General features: G+C 38.5%; 1 protein-coding gene across 2 annotated transcripts in view; it reads right to left on the bottom strand.

The window, feature by feature from the left end:
* The window catches only part of Dbp80 (putative ATP-dependent RNA helicase Dbp80), an 88,206-nt gene that overhangs the window by 23,159 nt on the left and 41,727 nt on the right, over positions 1 to 23,320 (bottom strand). For both annotated transcript variants that reach the window (XM_083114922.1, XM_083114921.1), the window contains exons 4-6: positions 6,207 to 6,309; positions 5,792 to 5,906; positions 4,863 to 5,040 (exon numbers count right to left, since the gene is read on the bottom strand). In XM_083114922.1, the coding sequence (XP_082971048.1) occupies positions 4,863 to 5,040; positions 5,792 to 5,906; positions 6,207 to 6,309 (396 nt within the window). The remainder of the gene's footprint in view (positions 1 to 4,862; positions 5,041 to 5,791; positions 5,907 to 6,206; positions 6,310 to 23,320) is intronic.

Below are 23,320 nucleotides of genomic sequence, written 5' to 3'. Positions count from 1 at the left end.
AGTTTCGTCAGTTTTGCTCCATCTTTTACAGTTCTCACACCAAAAATTCCCACAGCGACCCATGTTTTCGGCACTAGTCACCACGCCTCCGGGCCTGATTCAGTTCGTACTCGACTTTTCGCACTTGTATGGGATACCCTTTCGATTGCCACCATTTTCGAAAAAATTCCCCCAATTCATATCCAAAATTCACTATCTATCGGGGACTTTTGAGTCGCCGAAACCTAGGTGCTGGCGTTTTAAGCCAAGGTCCAGGGTACCCAAAAATCGACCCGGTTTTCCTTTTAGACACCCAGCCTACGAATGAAAAATCGCTCAAAATGGCCAAGTTCCGGGCCTCACACAGGTCCCTCTTTAAAAATATCCCTATGGTTTCTATAAAAGCCCCCTTTGGCTATCTCGAATTTTCGCTCAGGCTCACAGTTTAGGCTACTCTTGTACAGCATTAATATAATATTCACTATTTTTTCCGTTTTACACTGGGTAGTGATATATCAGCTGAAAATCTGACTTCAGTGAGAAACTGCTTTGGTACAGGAAGTGAAGTTTGTGTTTTTTTTAAGAAATAGCACATGCAGAGGTGAAATACTAAATACAAATATATTGAATTATACACCAGACAGTAAAAACAAACTGTTGTTAGTGTGTGAAACTCTATTTCTATAAAAACATGATTCACTTCATGTTTTATATTTCTTGAACCTTGTCAGTAAAGTGGAGCTGTCTGTTTGAACCATCCCAGTTGAAAAGGGGCTTTTTTAATCTTTTGCATCCCGAGTGTCTCGATCGAGATTCTACATGTAACCCATTGCATCCTGAGCATCTCAATCGAGATCCTCTAGCATGCTCGTAGTTTTTACGTTATAATGTCGCTATTTTTGGCTGGATTTGCGATTTAGTTAACACACATATTAAACAATTATGACTCTTGCACATCTTGGTGTCGAACAAAAAAAAAAAAAAAGTGGGAAAATGGCAGCTTTTTTTGTGCGGCTTTCTCACGAAGAAAAAAGAATTCTGACAAACAAAGGCCAGATTTGTTAGCAATTCTTTTCTTCCACCACTGGAAACTAGACGGGTGGAAAGTTTGCTTCTTGGTACCCAAGGTCACAAGGAATTTTCCCCATGTCGCCACAAAGGGGGGCGGGGGGAGGGGTTGAGGAAAGCTGCGCTATTACAAAGAAAAGTTCAAAAGCAAGACGAAAAAAGGTCTTTGTTGCCAAGCACATGTTTTTCAAGCTGCTGCAATGTGACCTATGTCTGCTCATTATCCAGTAATTTTTGAACAAAAGCCCTGTTTTCAAACTATCTGTATCTGATCTTGAGCCATTCACACTAACTCGACCTAGTGGGTAACAAAGATGCTGGGAAATTAGGTGTCAGTGGATGCCACATGAGATCAATGGGCATTTGTGACTTCCCACAAAATAATTTTTGGGCATGCCAATGGTAAATAAATGAATGTCAAATATAATGACATACCATACTCTTCGTCGGGATGGGGGGGGGGGCGAAACAACATTTTTTTTAAAAAATTCTTGAATTGTCAGGTTCATCCCCCCTCCATATATATTCCGAATGTGCATAAATTTTATATAGTCCAAATCTACGGTTCATTCAGAGTAAAACGTTATATCATTTGTCTGTCTACAGCAATTAGCGTCCGATCATTTTTATAAAACTCTGCATTTTGCTGAAAATCGGATCGGGTGGCTAAAGGTTAATTGTACTCTTTATCTGTGAAACGTTTTTTAGTTTTACTGGACAGTTGTCAAAGTATTTAGAGCCCTCATCACAATTTAGCCTCTGCTCATTCCTACCCAAGAAACGTCACAGATCTACTTCAGAGATTTCGGGAGATTTCAGATGAAGAGTTCAGTCAAAATATTTCAAAATTCTTCTGTAAAGATTCAACACACATTCATTACTGAAATTATGATTCCAAAAATAAAAAAAAATTAGATGACTTTCCTTGTACTATTATAGACGGGGGGGTGGGGGGGAGACCTGCCATTGGCCTTGGAGGATGGACACCCCCATTTTTTTCCTGGATATGCCCCTGACTGTAATGTTCATTTTGAAAGGTGGAGATGCATTTTCCTACAATGATTTGATGCAAAATTAACTGCAAAATGTGAAATAAACTCAAACACAAAATCTAGTTTATTTACCAATGCGACACTTTCTGAAGTTTGAATTATCCTCAAGATTTATGCAAAACACACAAAATTGGTCAATTATGCTGTAAAAGCCAAAATGGACCCCTTCACACAGGAATAAACTTAATACTCTGGCCACTACATAAATGTGCTACTAGAAGGGAAATGTTTATTTGTGTAATAACCGGTGGCAGAGTGGTTAGCACATCATGCTACGATGTCAGGGGACCCAGGTTCGAATCCTGGCCTGGGCATGGATATTTGTAAGTGTCCATTCATCAATTTCATCATCACTCATCTCCATCTTTGCAAATTAACCAAAAATGGCACAAGAATCGAAGTAAAATAAAGTCAAATTTAGGGTTATATTCACCATTTCAACACCAAAGTGCCATTTTATATACCGATTTTGATCCTGAAATGTGTCCAGTCTTTTTGTACCGAAATCTTGATTTCTTATTCACTATAAGTATGTGTCTCTACCCAATCACAATCAACCAAATACTGAAAGGTTCAGGCATGACAGTGTGGTCTTGTTGTTGGTTTCATTGGGCTACAATTACACATGACAGGGTACAATATACATGGACAGATGATGAATATTCCCTGGATGCTAGTCATGTCACCAGGACATGCCACACTGCAGATCATTGAAATATTAATCTTTAAAAAGAAAATTAGTTGAAATATATTTATATTATGGATGGACTTTTATGAAATTTTTGCTACTGCCAATAAACCACCAGTATAAAATTTACCAATACTGATAACCAACATTCTATCCATTTGCAAGATGTTACTTTCCGCATTTAATGTTTGTGTAAATCATTAGATTTTTTTTAAATAATAATGGCCTACATTTTGTTTCTAAGGCTAGCACATGAATACAGTGAACTCTCTTTATTTAATGTGTTATATAATTTTAAAAATCATCAGGATTTTCTGCCACACCCTATATTACATGTTACCTCAATATATATGGCATTTACGAGGCACATGTAAAAAAAAAAGGCTGATAATTTTTTACTTGGGACTGGCAACACTGACGAAGCTGCACGTGCACGGAAGCATGCTTTAGTATTCTGTGCCTGTAACAATGGTATATTTCTCAGTGTGGAGGTGCGAACGTGCGAGTAGCAGGAAGTTGAAATGGCTGTTGTAATAGAAAATCCCGCCAAATGCAAGGTGAGGTAGATGATTAGATTTCTCAACGCAAAAGGACTGAGTGCAGCTGACATTCATCGGAAATTACCAACAGTAATGAGTGAAGAAAATGTAAGACAATGGTGCCAAGCTTTTCGGGAAGGACGTTAAAATGTTCATGATGACGAGCGGAGCGTTCAGACGACCTTGTGCAACGTGTTGATGAGAAAGTGCGATCCAATCGACGTTTCACCATTACTAATCCAGGCAAGGAGTTTCCTGAAGTATCTGATAAAACATGGCACCGAATTGTAAAGGACAACCTGGGTTATCGCAAACTGTGTGCGAGGTGGGTGCCAAAAATGTTGACAAACACTCGCAATGGTGAAAGAATGAAATCAGCAATGATTTTTTGGCCTGCTGGGAGAAGGATGGGGATGACTTGTATTTTCACATAGTGACAGAAGACAAAACCTGCATATCGTACGTCACTCGTGAGTCCAAGAAGCAATCCATGAAATGGTGTCACTCTGGTTCACCGAAACCAAAGAAATTCAAGCAAACACAATCACATTGCAAAATCATGGCAACCGTGTTTTGGGACCAAAAAGGTGTAATCCTTGTGGAATTCCTGGAACCAGGACGAACCATCACAGCAGATGTGTATTGCCAAACACTGTCTAATCTGCGACGTGCCATCCAAAACCGGCAGAGGAATGTTACGGTCTGGAATTCTGCTTATTCATAACAACGGCTGCCCACACACAGCTGACCGTACTGTTGCGACAATTCAAAAATTTCGATGGGAACATTTTAATCACCCACCATACAGTCCCAATCTTGCCCCAAGTGATTACTTTCTGTTCCTTCACCTCAAAAACTGGCTTGCTTCGCAATGTTTTTATGATAGCGAAGTTCTCAAGACATCAGTTCTCGACTGGCTGAGATTCCAGGCGGCAGATTTCTACGCAGAGGGTCTACGCAAACTTGTTCCAGGGTACCAAAAATGCTTGGCGCGTCATGGTGACTATGTAGAAAAATAGCCAGGGTATGCACTTGAATAGCATCAATATTAAAATTTTCTCGCTTGATTTTATTCTCTGTAATAACCAATTGGCCCTTTTTTACATGCCCCTCGTATTATAAGTACTTATCTACTAACGTAACATACTTGCAAGCAAACAAAATCAGCAACACGTTACCACGACAACAAAAAAAATTAAATTTAAACTAAGACAATTCAGCCCATGTCTGCATATTTAAAACTTTCTAATCATATTAAACACCTGAAATCATGAACGTCCTAGGGCACGTAATCAACAGGTCGAGATTGTTCACTGTCAATTGTCCTGTGAGTATAAAGCGAATGTAAAGTTGAAGACTGAAGAATACTGGCCAATTTCCCAACACTATGGCAACATGATAGGCGTAAGTAGGGGCATGTAAAGTACTCAAAAACACTGCATGTAAACACATCACTGCAATATTCTTTCCTATGAATATTTACATGCCAGAACAGTAAAATTATCGGTACAATGCAACTGGTTACTATCTGCTTACTTGTGGATTCTTATACTTTGATCCTGGTGCCCTTGTGTAGCAATCATTACATCTGCTTCATCCAACACAAAGACACAGATTTTGGACAGATCAAAAAAATGAAATTTTACAGCCCAATCAAGAACTTTGCCTGGGGTTCCAATTATTATGTGTTCTGTTAGATTGGATCCTCTGGGCACTGAGAAAGAAAAAGAAAAATGTATTTCAAAATATGTTTAAGAACGATGAAAATGACACAATTGAAAAAGTAGTCCATGGCTACGTACGCTGGACTCCAAAAATTAGTAACTAACACTATCCCTAAGAAAAATAATATTCTATTTAATCAAATTCAAGACAACGTCAAATGTACAGTGTGCCTTCAATTTTGAAAACTAAGGATAAAAAGTTATTTTCAATTTAAGATGCACAGATGTGCTAGAATACTGTATAGTATTACAATTGCATTGTTGTGACATTATTGTTACACTTACCGATAACAATATTACCATGAGAAAATGTTATTCTTTATCAATACAGCGTATTTTGGAAGAAACATCAAGGAAAAAATTGATTATTGAAATTGGCAAGTAATCCATTTTATATTACACTATCGTGTATTACATAACTCTGGGGGGGTTTATTGTATACTATTCTTGAATTCAAGATGCCATTGAATCCAAGGCACATCTAAATTTTCTTGCACCTCTGATTCAAAGAAATACAGTATTTAACTAACTATAAACATGTGTCAAACATTCTCAACGTAACATATGCTAATGGTATTTCACCCCATCTACACCTACATACACCCACCCACAAAACACACCATATAGATTACATTGCAATCTAATCATACAATCAAAGGAGTAAAGAACATTTTGGGACAAGATTGTCACAAACAGAAGAACAAAATGCCTTTTTAAATATCCAAAACTAACAACACAAACCTTCTTCTCCTCTAACTGCATATTTAATTTTAATTTCTGGGCAGAACTGAGCCATCTTGCATGCAACTTCCCCTGTTTGTAACGCTAGCTCGTACGTTGGTGACAGACACAAAACCTGCAATTTAAAACATACACATAAGGAACATTCAAACACATAAGAAACATTCAAACACATAAGGAACATTCAATGTGAAGTTCTCTTAAATTTGCAACAAACTTTAAAAATGAAGAATGCAAAAACCAAAAGAAAAAAAAACTCACAAAATATAAAAAAACAGTTATCACAAGAAAAAATTACTATATATCAAATAAAACTTACAGGAAAATGTGCAAATTTACTGGCAAAACATGGAATATCATCTACATTTCAAATAAATAATTGCACCAAAAAATATAGTCAGTACAATATACTTACTTGTGGGTGATTGCGGTCAGGGTCAACTCTGCTCAACATAGCCAACACAAATGCAGCAGTCTTTCCTGTACCTGACTGAGACTGTGCTATCATATTCTGAGGCCTGTAAAAAAAATTGTCACATTTAAATTAACATAAAAACATGCCTATTGCCATCATAACAGGAAATAAATAAATACTTATACATTCCGACAAATCTACTTTGCTTATACAAAACAATCTAGCCAGATTATTACCTTGGGGATAAAATAAATCTAGGAATGCAGCAAGGCAAGAAATTTCAATGTACTAATCAATAATTATTTTTCTTGTATGTACATATCAGGGAGTCGTAACGTAATGAACTGAAGCGGTATTTCAATTACGGTTTCTGTTATGTTACTACCAGAAACTGAGTAGCTTTTTTCGTGACCAGAAACGTTACCCCAAGTATATCGAACATTACATTACAGGTGTGCATAACGGTACCGAACCATAACTGATCTGTAAAGGAGTAGGTCATTACGTGATGCCTTAATGTTACATCCTTTGCCGGGAACCAGTAACGTTACAGGGTAAGGAAGAGGTTCATCACGTATTGACAAGTAACTTTAGTGGGTGTGAAAACTGATACAGTGGAACCTTCATAACTCGAACTTGAGGGGAAAAAGAAAAAAATTCGAGGTATCAAGGATTTTGACTTACCATGGTTCGAGTTATTGAGGGCCAAAATCGCAGACTAAGAGTTATAGAGCTCTAAATTTAACGACCCTTCTGAACAATTGTTGATCACCTGACATTGTACGAGGGCAAATCGAAAAGTTTTGCACCTATTTTTTCTGGCTTGTTATAAGTGTTATTACAAAAGCGAGATATACGAGTGATGCAGTAGGCTTTCCTTGGAACGGCCCTATTGTAAGTTCCGATTTCTTCCACGGTACGGCACGGTTGGCAAAGATGGCCGGAGTGCTCAGGAACCATATGAGCAGCGAAGCTTTATTGGCTTTTTAAACAACGTTCATCATCAAGAAGCTTAGGAACCCACTGACACGACACCTTGCGGTATCCCAACAAATCGTGAACAATGTCGTAACACTACCATAGGAAATGCCAAGTTCAGTGGCAATGTCCTTCAGATGAACACGTCGATCAGCTTTCACCATTTCATCAACACGGGTAATGTTGTCCGGTGTCAACAAGGAACGAGGTCGGCCCGATCGATCATTGCCCTCCACATTTTCCCGTCCATTTTCAAACTCCTTGCACCACCTCTGCACCCTCCACACTGATAAACACTTGTCCCCTATACACTGGCTCCATTTCCCTGTGGATATCTGTGGCTGTTTGTTCTTTGCACCATAAAAAACTAATAACACTTCGCTGCTCATATGGCGTGGACTTCCTGAGCACTCCGGCCATCTTTGCCAACTGATAACAGCACCGTGCCATGGAAGAAATCGGAATTTACAATAGGGCCGTTCCAAGAAAAGCCTACTGCATCGCTCGTGTATCTCGCTTTTGTAATAACACTTATGACAAGCTAGAAAAAAAATTAGGTGCAAAGACTTTTCGATTTTCCCTCGTACATACGCACCCTACACTTTGACTTATTGAGGTCTGTGCGATTAAAACTTCGAGTTATAGAGGTGATTAGAATTTAACTTTGACTCCGAGGTTTTTCATACTCTAACTTCGAGTTATCGAACGGCATCCCATACACTTTACAAAAATTCGTCATATCAAGATATTATTAGAGTTGTTGAGGTAAAATTAGTATTATGTGTTATGGACAATTCAACGGGATTACAAAAAAATTGACTTATCAAGGAATTCCAGATGTTGAGGTTCGAATTATCAAGGTTCCACTGTAGGAACGTTACAATTAACCAGTAACTTTGAGGTCACGACTGTAAAAATGTTACACTCCTTCCTTCAAAGCAATAATGTTACTGATAGCTGGTATCATACAGACGTTCCGATATGCAGTACCGTTTCTGATGCTGTATTCAGGGGAGAATAACTTAGGACTGTTTTTTGTTCGTTGCTTTGGTAATGGTTTCACAAAAGTTATTTCGTAAAATGGAACTACATGTCTGTTACGAATAGCAAATTCCATTTTCGAAGTTTTGCACGGCAGAATAGTAATGTTACAGTATTGATTGATTTGGTTTATTTTACTTTGCTTTTTGTGCGAAGATAGGGATGAGTGATCACATGATGAAATTGATGAATGGACACTCACAAACATCCATGCCCAGGTTGGGATTCGAACCCAGGACCCCTGGCATCATAGCGCAATGTGCTAACCACTCTGCCACGGGGGCTGCCTGTTACAGTATTAAAAGTCATTAAGTGATAATATGTATTTTCATTTTGGTTAGCCGTATAATCATTTACTTAAATTTGTTCTAATCTGTCTCTCTACACAATATGCATTTTACGCCCACATTAACTTTTAACTACAGGAAAACATACAAATAGTGTGTTGAAGTCAACATTTTTCTCTCCCCCCATATACGGTTCACTGGTTTCATGAACATTGCAGGGATGGAACTCGTGAATGCTTAAGGGACCTGATGATAGAGCAACATACGTTTTATGTTCCCCCTACAATCTCCCCAACTTAGTACAAGCAGAGAGTGGAAGGACTCCAAGGGATGTCACTGATTCATCTTGCCTAGCCGACTACAAACAGGTGACAGATCTCGGGAGTCCTGGGTTCGCTGGCCCACAGTCCTCAGTTTCTGTGGCAGGTTGTTGATGCGTGGGTTCTAGCTATTGGTTACCACTCCGGGCTGCATCTGGTCGATGTGACCGAGTCGGCGAGCAGTATTAGCCAAGTTGGCAGGTACGGCAGACATGCTTAGTAATGTAGCGGTTGCGCTCAGTGAGACGGCAACTCGAGAGCCTAGAACTCCTCTCGGACTAATGCTGGTATTGTCGCTCACTGCTGGCTACTCATTACTAACTGACTGATGAATGACCGAATGAATTCTGGAAGTCACCCCTTTTAACCTAACATAGGGCGTTGCTCAGAAGCCGAATCAGCGTTCCAGGTTTGTTGCTTATGGTCGTTCATGCACCAGATAGTGTTTTGTGGAATGCTGCATCTCCTGATGTCACTTGTTTCTGCTATTGTTGGAATGTATGATTGTGTTGCTTCGCCAAGATTCGATGTCTGCTTTGAGTTTTATCTCTTATACAATGTCTTCCTTGAGTCTTTCCACATTCCCCTGACCGATTGAGTATCCACGTTTCGCGTGGTTACCCAGGCTTTGAAAGAAGAATATAGGTGGTTTCTTTATTTAACCAACCAAAAAAAAATTGTTACATACATGTTTGTTGTAAGGTACCCAATAACAGACGGAATACATAATTAATTGTATCATCACCTGTTGACACCTGATAGCTGGAATAAGAACAAGTGTCCTTTCACTGATAATGATTTTCTCACTATAACATATGATCTTTATGTGTTGATGAAAAATAACGTATGTGCACTTTTCTTCTTATTGTATGTGAATGAGTGATGTTTCTACTTTGGTAGTTTATCGCTGATACACTTGTGAGAGTAGATATTGAAGCACTTTACTGAAGACATTCTGAAATTAGCAATTGTGCATTATGCATTGATGCATGTATTATTGGCGAATTGTGTATAAGCCGTAATTGTCTGGGCATAAACACATATCAGGTAGCACAAGCAACACACATGTATCACAGCTTCTTCATTTTCCACTGATTAACACTATGTTTGTGGGGGGGGGGACATAGTTCTGGATGAAGGTCCTGGCTTTGGTGCAGATGAGACTCCTCTGGATGGGATTTCTTCCTTCCTTAGCCGAGAGTACAGTTAATTACAGCAGGTGGCTTCGGGAAATGTATTCTTGGGAGAAGAGGGACTGGGGGGGGTTAATTACTTTGAACTCATAGTAGTTAAGAGGATTGGAGGTGCTTGTTGTTTTGGTGTTTTGATTATGAATGTGGGGACGGGGGGGAGGGGGGGTACTAATGGTCGAGACAATGATGGCAAAGATGTATATTGCGGGAATTTCGTAGTCTTCCACCTTTTGAATAGGCTCTCTACACGTTCTGAGCTTATAGTATATGTAAGCAAGTATTATAGTGAAAGTTATAATTATAAATGTTGCATTGGTTATATATGACACAGTATGACTCGGTGATTGAAAGAGGACGTGGGGTGTCAGGGGACTAGTTTTACTTGGACATAGAAGCAATGGAATAAAATGTAATATTTTATGCTGATACAGGGTGAAGGTTGTGATACATTCTAGCCAAATGAATATTATTGTCGGGAAATCTTTTGTGCTGAAAAACCATGAGACTGGAAGGAATGGTCACGGTGCGGAATTTTGTTATGTTGAGGTAGGGAATTTCCAGTGCCCAATCGTGGTGGTATAACACCATGACATTAAATACTGTGGATGTTTTATAAGGCAGATTGAGCTGAAACTTTAGGTTTTTTATCCATGCTGCTGGATTGTATGGTGTAGTATTGAATTGTCAATCTACAGGGAAAAATGGGGTGTATTCTTATGTCTTCGGATATTATAACGTCCACGTTGCACTTTACATGTTAACAGTATTACTCCGGGGTTTTCATATGATTTAATTTCTATTCAGGATGGCTACAGACAAGCAGAAATGAAATTCCCTGACTTTTCTAGGTTTTCCAGGACAAAATTTAGATTTTTCCATGACTATTATAAACTAAATTCATGTTTTTGCAAATGAAAATACGAATGTCATACAGATCCAGGTATATTAAGTACCCATATTAGCTTCCACGAAATTGACTTCATTTCTCTAGGATTTGCAATCAATCTGCAAAATAGTGAATTTGGAAAATTATTACTATTCGCAAGCTAGGGAGGAATTCTGGGATTTTTTCATATGCAGTCAGTTTTTCAATAAAATATTTCATTATTTTTAAAGTTACAACAAAATGAGATTAGAGTGAAGTGATTGATGCAAAAAGGAACTTTGTAATTTTTCAATCTCTTTTGCCTTTCTCCTTATTAAATGTTGATATTTCCACTGAGGTTTGGAACCCTCTGCTTGCAAGAACCATGATTGCAAACTCATTTTTCAATGCACAAACCTACTTCTCATTACTTCTCATTTCTATGTAACACAAACATCTTAACCCTTGCACACAAGTGAAATAATTGAATCATACAAAATAAAGTGTCATATTTCCTTACATTATCAATGGGACTTCTCCTTCAGTAGAAACATCCACAGTATATCCAAGAGAAGTACTGTGAAACTGCCAACATGCAGTTATACCATTATTACTGGTGAGAAGGGTATATATGTATTAAAAATTAAATGCAAGCAATTTATGAAAGGGGAATCTACTGAATTGTAAAGGTGCCTGATTTACCTAATCAAATATTCAAATAAGAACACACTGTTGATAACAGCTTCCGAAATTTTATGTATGAGGGGCATCTAGAAAAAAGTTCTAATGGCACCTTTATGCGGCACTAGTGGTCGGAGTGCAACACGCATATGCAGGCAGGAAGAACTGTCATGTGGCTTTAATCTGGTGCAGTAAAACTCAGCCGTTTTAGGACAGTTCTAGGTTAGAGATGGCAGCTCTCATACAGTCTCCCACCGACTGTGAGGTATGTGCTGTAATCATATTTTTGCACACTCAGAATCCGGCATAGAGCCACCAGCAATTTAGTGAGGTGTACAGACCAGACATAATGAGCGATAGTATGATCAGACGATGAAGTCCAATCCAATGTGCACAACCCCATACAGCTGAGTACATGCAGGCTCCTTTACATCATCTCAAGTGAGATATCTTCGACCTGCAAAATAATCTGCGGTGTTTCGCTCTAGTTTCCCAGAACTTTTTCAAGCTACACATACAACAACACAACCTCACATGTCACTCTACACCTCTAAAGAATGAACATGTGTTTTCATTTCCTCCTAGGTAAACTGGTTTCTTCACCTTGAAGGTGTTATAGCTGGCTGTTTCTCCCCCTCCCCTCCATCCTGTAACCTACTCTTCTTGTGTTCCCTCCCCTCCTCCTTCTGGTGGCATTGAACTTCCCTTTCTAATTGCACTGATCTGGTAAGTTGAAATCTTCCGTTGTGTGCAGAAAATGAAAGATGGCTTGGGAAATTTTACCAACTTGCTCTCCACATGTATTTGTATTAGTAGGGGCATGCATATTTCGTTTTTGACGAAAAAACGAAATGTGAAAAAACACATTGTAGTGTTAATTTTTCATGTTTTTGAAAGGTGTGAGATGCATTTTGTGATCATATTTTGTCACGAAATAATGCGAAATGAACTGCAAAAAGCAAAATTAACTCAAACACGAAGTTTATCGTTTATATACCGACGCGACACTTTCTGAAGTCTGAAGTATCCTGTGAGTTATGCAATTCACGGACAATTGATTAATTCTGCTGTAAATATTTGAGAAGCAAAAATAAACCCCTTTACACAGGAATAAACTTAATACTCTGGTAACTTCATAAATGTGCTATTAGAAGGGATAAGTTTATTTTGTGTAATAAGTGCAGTTTTTAAATCAAACTTAGGATTATATTCACAATTTTAAAACCAAAATTTCATTTTATATAGCACTTTTCATGTGATTATTCACCGCTATAACACCAAAATTTCATTTTATTTACCGCTTTTGAACCCGAAATCGACCCGAAATTTTGCTTTTTTAATTACCAAAAATATGTGCCTCTATGTATTGGTTGTACCCATTTTATTCAAATTTCTCCTTCATTTTTGTTAATTTTTTCTCCTCTGTTTATGCATATGTGCTTTGTCTCTGCCACTTTCGTCTCTATTTCATTTCCACTCTTCTCCTTCATTTTTACTTTCTTAATCCTGTGCCCATTTGTCAACATATGCTCACTCAATGCTGTTCTTGGATCTTTCTCATTAATGTCTCTCCAATGTTCTTTAATTACTTTGTTGATGCTTCTCCCTGTCTCTGCTATGTACAGCTCACCCCTCATGAGAAGATCTCCAAATGAGGGGAGAGGGCGTGCAGATGGACAGGGGAAGACCGGTCTATTTGCAGATTTTAGGGGTAGAAGGAAGTCTTCCGCTGCGGTCATTGTCCTTGTGGAAGTGCTTCTGCGTGGGTGTTTAATTGTGATATCCTTGGGATTTTTCGTGGTGTTGTAAGAGTTATGGTAGTTGTACATTATTTAGCCGTGTTGTGTCGGAAACGTTCGAATAAAAGAAATGATCAACAGTGTCGATATGAAACAATCATCCCGAGAATTTTTATGCTAAACCTAGACCGACAAAGTAATGTTTACCATTGTTGGCATTTGTAGCTTTGCACATTGTAAGTGCAAATAAATGTTCTCCGCTATTGCAACTCTTTTTATCTTTTTCTCTTTGCCATTTGCTTCGAACGCCAGTACTGTAACAGTCAATTCAGTTGTTGAAAATATCTTAAAGATTGCAGTTAGTACAATCGGCAGGCTCTTTATTTAAAAAATTAGGAAAATCGGTGTACTCTGTAAAGAATCAACGCCAAATATGACGATGATCATACCTTTACCGCTAATGTGGATACCCCCTGACCGTGCACGGACCGAGATTTGAGCGAACATGTGAATCAAGCCTTAAGGCTTACAGTGAGACCACAGCACTTGTTTCTGACCCAGGGTGCACTCCCCCAACCCTAATAGTGGTCGCCTGCCGCTACATCACCTGACTTCCGTCAGGGATCTTCTCCTGAGTGGTGGGCTGTACTTGCTTGTACATCCACCACATTCTAATTCATATATCCCTACCATTGCCAATTCATCACTCTCCATCTTCCTTTAAAAATTCCTCCCAAAATTCACATTCTCATTTTAACGCATTTTGTGGCGAATATACCTTCATGTTGTTTTTAAACTACTGCTTTAAACTGTAGGTTACGTGGTGTACGTATTTTCGTGATTTGAGGAAGTTATTTTCCATTATTTCTCGCTCGACAAATGATGATGTTACGACTCCCCTGTGAGCACTCGATCACCACCAAAATCTCACCACTTAGCTTGGTGATTCAAAACACTTCTTGCTCGACAAATACTGATGATGCAGCATTTGTGTGAACCCCACCACTTTGCTTTGTCATACAAATTGTTCTGATAGAAGCAGTAGTTCTGGGAAATATTTGATTGAATCTGGCTGTCGGAATTATTCCACGTACAACATGCATTGTACTTTTCTCTTGGATAAAATGTTGGAAAACTTGTGTGTTCCAAATATGGCACATTTTGTTTTTTAAGCCTAAAAAAAACAAGAATGTTGGATTGAGGTATTTTGTTTAAGCACATCTTTAAATTTGCGAAAAATGCCAACAATTTATATTTTATGCCAAATTCTCGTTATTTCGAATGGGTGTAAATGTGTCCACACATCTCACTACACATTCATAAACACTACTTCACAGCAATTGGCATTTTTCACTATTATCGTGTTTGCAAAAAATCAAGGTCCCTACTAATTGGAACTTACTTTCTGGATGCTCCTCATATAAATTAGCAGATGAAAAATGAAAATTCAATAGGTCTGGCAGAGAAATGTCAATTAGTGAAGAAAGTAATATGCTTTTAGGATTAAATGATTTGAGTAATTATGATAAATATTTACGTAATTATCATTATAATTTTATTTCATAACATTGGACATTCAACAAGTTTAAACAGACAGGACCAAATGGGGGGGGGGAGGCATAAATTGCAATACAACTGTTGCAGAAAACGTGTGGTTGGGAGCATCCTCCACTTGCCAAATTTAAATGACATTTACCAATGCAGATTTCTGTTTTACTTTTTTGTGACATTATTCAACTATCCCGATTTGTTGCGTTCTTCTTGACATGGTATTACAGTTCCATGTCATTGTAAACGAATCTTAACCTATGCGAAAACAGCATTACCTCTGAATGATGAAAGAAAAACTTTGTACGCTTTTCTACATTGAATAAGATTAAGTGAGCCAGAAGAGTAATAAAATGTCAGTAGTATATTTGCAGTGGTGTAGACTTAGGCTCAATTTTTGTTGGATGTTGCATCCGACAAACATCGTAAACAACCAGTCACACTGGAACATCCAAGAAACATCGGATTCTTGAGAGCGCAATGCATGTGATTTTTGTCAGATGTCACAGAATGACAAGTATCGAACTGCAACTTTCGACAAAAACCGCATACATATAAGGAGCCAAAAAAATTGTTCAATGAAATGTTGTATTACACCAAACAAACTTGGATGTACAAGGCTCTGTTTATGCATGGATTTTTTTGTCAGATGTTGCAGTCCGAAGACATCGAACAAAAATCAATTCCATACGAATGCCATGCATGCAATTTTTGTCGCAAGTTGTAGTGAACATTTTGTCGAAGTTCAACATTAGTCGGACAACGATATCAGACTAAAATCATATGCATCATTGGAGCCAAAATGTTTGTCCGACAAATGCTGTACTACGACATTCAACAAATTACAGGGTTGCTTAGCACCCTTTTTTTTACATGTTCTTCAGAATGTCCGACAAAATGGCATGCTCCGACATCCAACAACTATTGGAGGGTGCCGCATTGTTAATGCCCCTCAACTCCCCCACCTTCCATCTGTTGACAGTTCTGTCCCCTTACTACTTCCATAAAGACAAGTAAAAAGTAAAGTAAAGTGCTCCCCTGTGCTTAGCACCACGCCATGAAGGCATATAGGGGGTGTGGGGGTAACGCCCCACACAAGAAAAGTAATAATTCAATGCATTTCCCATGTGATATTTAGAGGCTTATCAAATTTTTCTTCCCCTCCAGAAATATCTCTCCCTCTCCCCTTCCCCATTCAGGATTTCTGTTCTGGTGCTGTGGTTGTGTTGTGCATAAAAGGGGCCTAAAAGTTGAGGCCGAGATTTAGCAACTAGATTTCCTGTTCTCATGCAGCGCAACATAATGACCCTTTCAAAGTGAATAAATTTAGGTCTAACTGAATTACGAGGTTTGGCTAGAAAAAAACGGACTGATGCTATGAAATCTTTTATTCAGCATTTTGTACAACTCCTTCAAAGTACTCCCCTGCACGATCTGTACACCGCTCCATACGAATTTTCCATTGCTGGAAGCAGTGTTGCCAGTCATTTTCGGAGATCATGTTCATTACATCAGTCGCTTTTCTTTGCACAGCTTCTACTGTCTCAAATCTGGTTCCTTTTAGAGTGGACTTCACTCTGGGGAATAAAAAAAAGTCGCAGGGAGCAAGGTCCGGCGAATACGGCAGATGTTCTAACACTGGGATGCCATATTTAGCCAAAAATGTCTTCACTGACAGGGCTGTATGGACAGGAGCATTGTCTTGGTGCAGAATCCATGACTTCCGTTGCCACAAATCAGGTCGTCGTCTTCTTACTCCCTCACGAAGGGTTTGCAGCACATTAATGTAATGATGTTGGTTTACAGTTTGACCCTCGGGTACCCAATGAACGTACACAATGCCTCGAATGTCGAAAAAGACAATCATCATGGCTTTGAATTTGGACTTGCTCATGCGAGCTTTCTCGTGACGTGGCGAACTCGGGGTCTTCCAATGCATTGATTGGCACTTTGTGGCAGGGTCGTACGTGAAAAACCACGATTCATCACAGGTTATCACTCTCTCTAAGAATGTAGGGTCTGTTTCAATGTTCTTCAAAGTGTCCGTACAAATGTTCACTCGAGCTTCCTTCTGTTCCAATGTCAGGTTCCTTGGCACGAGTTTTGAACACACTTTACTCATGTTCAAATTCTCGTGTAAAACTTGTCGAACATTTTCTTTGTCTATTCCTGTGATTTCAGCAACTGCTCTAATGGTCAATCGACGAACTTTTCGAATCACATCACTCACTTTTTGAATGTTTGTTTCAGTTTTCGACGTGCATGGTCGTCCTGAACGTGGGTTGTCTTGGATCATTTCCTGTCCTTCTTTAAACCGTTTAAACCACTCAAACACTTGTGTGCGTGATAAACACTCATCCCAGTACACAGATTTTAACATGTCGTACGCTTCTGTTGCGGATTTCCCCAGTTTGTAAAGGAACTTCATATTGACAAGCTGTTCCATTTTAATACTCAGCATTTTTCCGACGGAGCACAGACGCACGTTCCGCTTTGTCCAAGTGCCACAGCGAAACTGAGAGGCCTGCACCCAGGGCAATTAGTCATTCTGTAGGCAGGGTATGGTAGTATAGAATCATGCATTGCTCAACCTTCGCGCGTTCGTTGTTTGCCAATAGCAACATCAATCCGGTTTTTTTCTAGCCAAACCTCGTATATCTGTGTTTGAGAACTCATGACATGTGTATGTACAGGCTTGTCTCATCTGCTCTACTGTTTTCACTTATATTAATTTGGAAAAGCAGAAGTTTTGCCCCTCCTGTCTTCTCATGTGAGAAGGAAGGAGGCATAACTTTTGTATGTGAATCTGGCAGTTTTCAAGGTCCGTGCCACTTATTGTTAATATGTTTCGATCTTTATCGATTGCAACATATGCAGGACTGTGTGATAGTAGACATGTCAGGTTCCTAAACGTGAAAGTTATAGGAATGGCATTGAACATCTTATAGTAATTTTGTTACAATTTGATTGGTATTTTTATCTCCATGTTGACAATTGCATCAGATATTCTGCACTGAGTCAGGGGTATCTGATAGTACATATCAATAAGGTTAGTCGAAATAGCCAAGTCAAATCCTTCACTCAAAATATTTCTTCTGATTTTGCCTAGGTCCTTCAGCAATAATACTGTTTTTGGAATAATGTGCTCGCTTGCAAAGTGGTGTTTGCAGTTTGTTAATGCATCTTCAAATTGTGAAATTTGCATAAATTGACCAAATTGTGCCATTATTGACATGAATTCTAATATAAACCGTAACACAATATTAATACTGCAATGGATCGAACCAGAGATCCTGAATTGTCTCCTGGGTGTAGCTATTCATCAGACATCTCCTGAAAGTTATTACTCACTCGCTTGTCCTAATATGATGATATGATATGCGAGAGGTTACGTTCATGGGTTTTATGCTCTCCATGACCGAAACGATATGAATACTGTTAGGTAAAGGTTCTTACTTGCCTCACATTTGGATGTAGGTTATTTCCACAGATTGTCCTCTCGATAATCTGAATTGTCGCATGTCTGACCTCCCTGTCAGAATTCACTCTGCTCACGCACCACTGTCCAATAATCGCCCCCAATTGCTCTCTCAATCTTTACTCTATCTCGTACACTCACCAACCGTTTCTCCCCCAAAAATAGCGGTCTCTCAAGTCAGTAACCTAATATTTGCCTGATTACTTATTCAGCATTCCTTTCTCTGCTTCCTGCTATGTTAAGGATAATAGCAGACTTGTCACTTTTACCCAAGGGCTTGGGTACAATACGAAATGATTGTGTTAAACTAGTGCTTTTATCTGTTAAATTTTGCAATTTTGAAAGTAATTATTGTTGATTATGGGCCAATGCCTCTGAATGATCGTTATAAGCTCGGAAGACATCGTGGATTTGATGCTGGAAAGATGTGATTTTGACACTAATATTTTGAAAAAATATTTGAATAGCTTCTAATTGAAGCTGCATGCTATTTATCGTTCTATTGATTTGTTTGGTATTTTGAAATAAAGGTTCAATTCGCTTCGTTATGGCATAATTCCAACAGTAGCTTGCCATTGTGCTTATGAAGCCTAAAATGGTTCGCTTCTGCTTAGGGGTCGGGATTTGTCTAGAGAAATGTGGTTAAATAGGTGAGCATGTAAATTCTGCAGCTGACAGGACAGTTCGGTGTGGCATTGTCTTGTGCAGTACATAGTACGTTATGAAGGGAAAAGGATAACTGTTGTGTTTGGGAATTTCAATGGGGATGTTGTAGTGCAAAGGGACGGTATAATTATAAGTAATTGTACCTGGCAATTCCTTGAGATATAGCACACATGAGATTTTTTAATTGTTGGCTGGCATGCCATGTTGCACGTGTGTAGGTGAGGAGGAATAATAGGATGGCTCTTGTTTTGTTTTGTAGTGTTCTGGAAAGATGGTAAAATATGAATATTAGCTTCGTTTCAATCTTTTCCTTTCTTGATCTTTTTTGTCAATAATGTATTTTCAGAGTCCTTACTTATTTGCTTAAATAAGCGAATAGAGAGAAAAATATAGCATAACTCTACGCACTATGACATATGTGCTTATTAACATTAATATTATTATTATTATTTCTCACTTTCAATTATTATTATTGTTGTTACTAGATATTAACTTGAAAAGAGAAGAATTGTGTATTCCTGAGCGGTCAATTCAAGCCTTCTTAACATAATAATGATGCGCTATTATGTTTATATGTCTCTCTCTCTTTTTTCAAGACTGTGTCACACAGTAATTCAAGACTGTCAACAGAATCAATTGATTCAGTGAAATACTGACCTGCATTTGAATGTAGGGCTTCCTTATTTCTGTTCTTTTTTCTTTCCACACGATTTCTGTGGTGCAAGCATTTGCACCATGCTTCAGACTGATTCACGTGAATTGCTGTATGAACAATTCATTGTGCATTCTGTGCTTACTGTTTTATTCATTGCAAGAGTGTACACTATTGTTTCTTATAGCCTAGCTATGCTCGGAATGGTTTCTATTCTTCCAGTTTCGTTGTTTTAATGTAAACTTGACAACACTGGATATGCATTATTATTTTTTTTCAGGGTGGCTACAAACAAGCAGAAATGAAATTCCCTGACTTTTCCAGGTTTTCCAGGACAAAATTTACATTTTTCCCTGACAATTACAAACTAAACTAAATCGATGTTTTTGCAAATGGAAATAATAAACTCATACAAATCCACATATGGTTTTGCTAAGTATGAATACTATCTTCTATTAAATTGACTTAATTTCTCTATTCTCTATGACTTGAATTCAAACTGCAAAATAGTGAATTTGGAAAATTATTACAATTCACAAGCTAAGGATTATGGAATTTTGTCATACGCAGTAAGTTTAAAATAAAATACTTGCTTATTTGTAGAGTTACGACTAAATGAGATAAGAGTGATTGATTAAGAAATACAATTTGTAATTTATCAGTCTCCTTATACATTCTCGGTATTATATGTTGATATTTCCACTGAGGTTTGGAACCCTCTGCTTGCAAAAACTACGAGTGCAGACTCATTTTTCAATGCATAAAGCTACTGTAAAACAACCAACTTAACTCTTGCACTGCATATAAGTGAAACAACTGAATCGAACAAAAGAAAGTGTCATATTTCCTTACATTATCAATGGGATTTCTGCTTCAGTACAGTATATCCAAGTGAAGTGCTGTGAAACTGACAACATGCAGTTATACCATTAATGCTGACGAAAAGGGTATGTAAGTATTAGAAATTTTACGCAAGGAATTTATAGAATTGCATTGTATAGGTACCTGATTTAGCTAACCAACACATTAAAACAGGAACACTCTAATAATAAAAGCTTCTGAAAGTTTATATACGAGGGGCATCCTGAAAAAGCTCCAATGGTGCCTATACGCAGCACTAGTGGTCGGAGAGCGACACACACACATACAGGCAGGAAGAAGTGGCATGTAGCTGTAATCTGGTACAGTTGCAATGTAGCCGGTTTAGGACAGTTCTAGGTTAAAGATTGCAGCTCTCATAAAGTCTCCCACCGACTGCGATGTAGCCTACATTGCACGCTCAGAATTTGGCACAGAGCAATCGTGTGAGTTGTGCGGACCGGACGTCGTGAGTGATAGGATGGTCAGACGATGGTGCAGACAATTCACGGAAGGCCAATCGAATGTGCACAACCCCATAGAGCTGAGTACACGTGGGCCCTTTGCATCACTTCAGGTGAGAGATCTTGGACCACTCCCTGTACAGCCCTGGCCTTGAATGTACCTACCTTCATCTCTTTGTTTAACTGAAGAGGTTTCTGGCAAGGCAAGGATTTGACAGCTACATTGCGGTAGAGATTTTTCCAGTCTTTGGTGTCGCACACATATACCATGGGTATACAAAATTTAGTGCCATGCTGCGACACATGCCAGAACAACGGTGGTGATTATGCCGAAAATTTTTCCCACAATTCACATTTTCATTTTAGCGCATTTTCTGGCAAATATCTGAAATTATACCTTCATGGTGTTTTTAAACTACTGTTTCAAATTGTAAGTCACATGGCTTATGCCTCTTCGTGAGAGTTTGATATCTTGAAAGTTATTTTGGGAAAGTTATTTTCCATACCCCTTTATTAATTTTAAGGTAAGGATTTTAGATAATGAAATTTTGGTGTGGAGTTAGGGCCCCACACTTTCTTGATCACGGCTGAAGGTGGGGATGATGTGATCAGCACCACACTCCTGGCTGCCTTTATCCCTCAAAGTTTCCTCAAGGTACCAGCTTCGTATGATGCTGGGTGGGTGCCAGAGCAGTTTGAATAGGTGGAAAACTTCCTGGTTCTCCCCCGCAGGGGAACGACCCCGGGTCTCTAGCATAGTAGTCAGATGCCCTAATGACTGAGCTCCATTATTACTCACTCGACAAATGCCGATCGTACGCACTTAGCTTGGTACTTCAAAACATATCTCGTGCAACAAATACGAAGATGTGGCTCCCGTGTGACGGTAGATACGCACTCGATCTCCTGTTAGAACCCTGCCACTTTGCTCTGTGATGCAAATTGTTTTGATAGAAGTTGAAAAAATCGTGGGAAATAAATGATTTAATGTGGCTGTCGGAATCATTTCACGTACGTATAACTCTATAGTTTATTCTTGAGTAAAATGTTGGAAAACTTGTACACAAACATGGCCTAGAAAAGACAAGGATGTTGGATTTCATGGAATTTTTCATTGTTTTAGGACATTTCTTTAAAAAAATCGCTAAAATTGCCTACAATTCGCATTTTTTTTTGCCAAATTTGCATTATTTCGATATTTCGAACAGGCGAAAAATGTGTCCAGACATCACTGCACATTCCTAAACATAATTTTGCAGTAATTACCATTTTTAACGGTTTTGGCGTTTGCAAAAAATCAATGTACCTACTAATTGGAAATTACTTTCTGGCCACCCCTCATATAAATCAATAGATGGAAAGTGAAAATTTAGCAGGGCTGGCAGAGAAAAGTCAATTCTTGAAGGAAGTGATTTGCTGTTATGATTGAATCATTCGAGTAAATATATTAAAATATTTACGTATTTATTATTAGCATTTCATTTCATAATATTGGACATTTAACTTCACTCAGTGAGAGATTTAAGACCATCTCTCACGAGATTAAACAGACAGGACAGAGAGTGGCAATAATTTCATTGCAATACTATTGTTGCAGTAAATTTGAGGTTGGGAGCATGCACTTGCCAATTTTTATAACGTTTACCAATGCAGATTTATGTTTAACTTTTTCATGATAGTATTCAATATATATCCCATTTGGTTGGATTCTTCTTGATATGTAAGAATAGTGCAATGTCATTGTAAACGTATGTTAACTTGTGCGAAACCAGTAATGCGTCAGGATGATGAAAGAAAACCTTCGTAAGCACTGCTACATTAAATAAGGTGAAGTGAGCCAGAAGAGTAATAAAATTCCAGCAGCATATTTGCAGTCTAAAGCTCTTCATGTTTATGCATTCGTTTTTTGTTGGACGTTTCAGTCTATGCAATTTCTGTCGCATGTTGTAGTGAGATACTTTGTTGGGTGGTGATATTCGACAAAAATCGTATGTATCAATGGAACATACTATTTGTTTCCATGTTCCTTCAGTTTGCCCAACAAAATTCCTTACTACGACGTCCGACAACTATTGGACGGCGCGACCGGCTCTTATCCCCTCCATCTGTTGACAAGTTCCCTTACTACTCCCATACCGACAAGAAAAAATGATAATTCAATGCATTTTTCACCACATAATATTTAGAGGCTTAACCTTTACTCCCCCGATGATATTACCTGTATATGGTATCATCAGAGTAAGGTCGTTCTGGTCCGATGAAACCATATGGTATCATGGTGCAGATTACGAAATGAATGTGCGTTTTGGACCTTCATACTCTTATGTTTGGGTGGAAACTCTGA

This window comes from Lepisma saccharinum, chromosome 29 (genome assembly GCF_977018435.1).
Source record: "Lepisma saccharinum chromosome 29, izLepSacc3.1, whole genome shotgun sequence".
Classification (NCBI taxonomy): Eukaryota; Metazoa; Arthropoda; class Insecta; order Zygentoma; family Lepismatidae; genus Lepisma; species Lepisma saccharinum.
The sequence above is the reverse complement of the archived record's forward strand: the minus strand, read 5'-3'. Positions and strand labels throughout refer to the sequence as shown.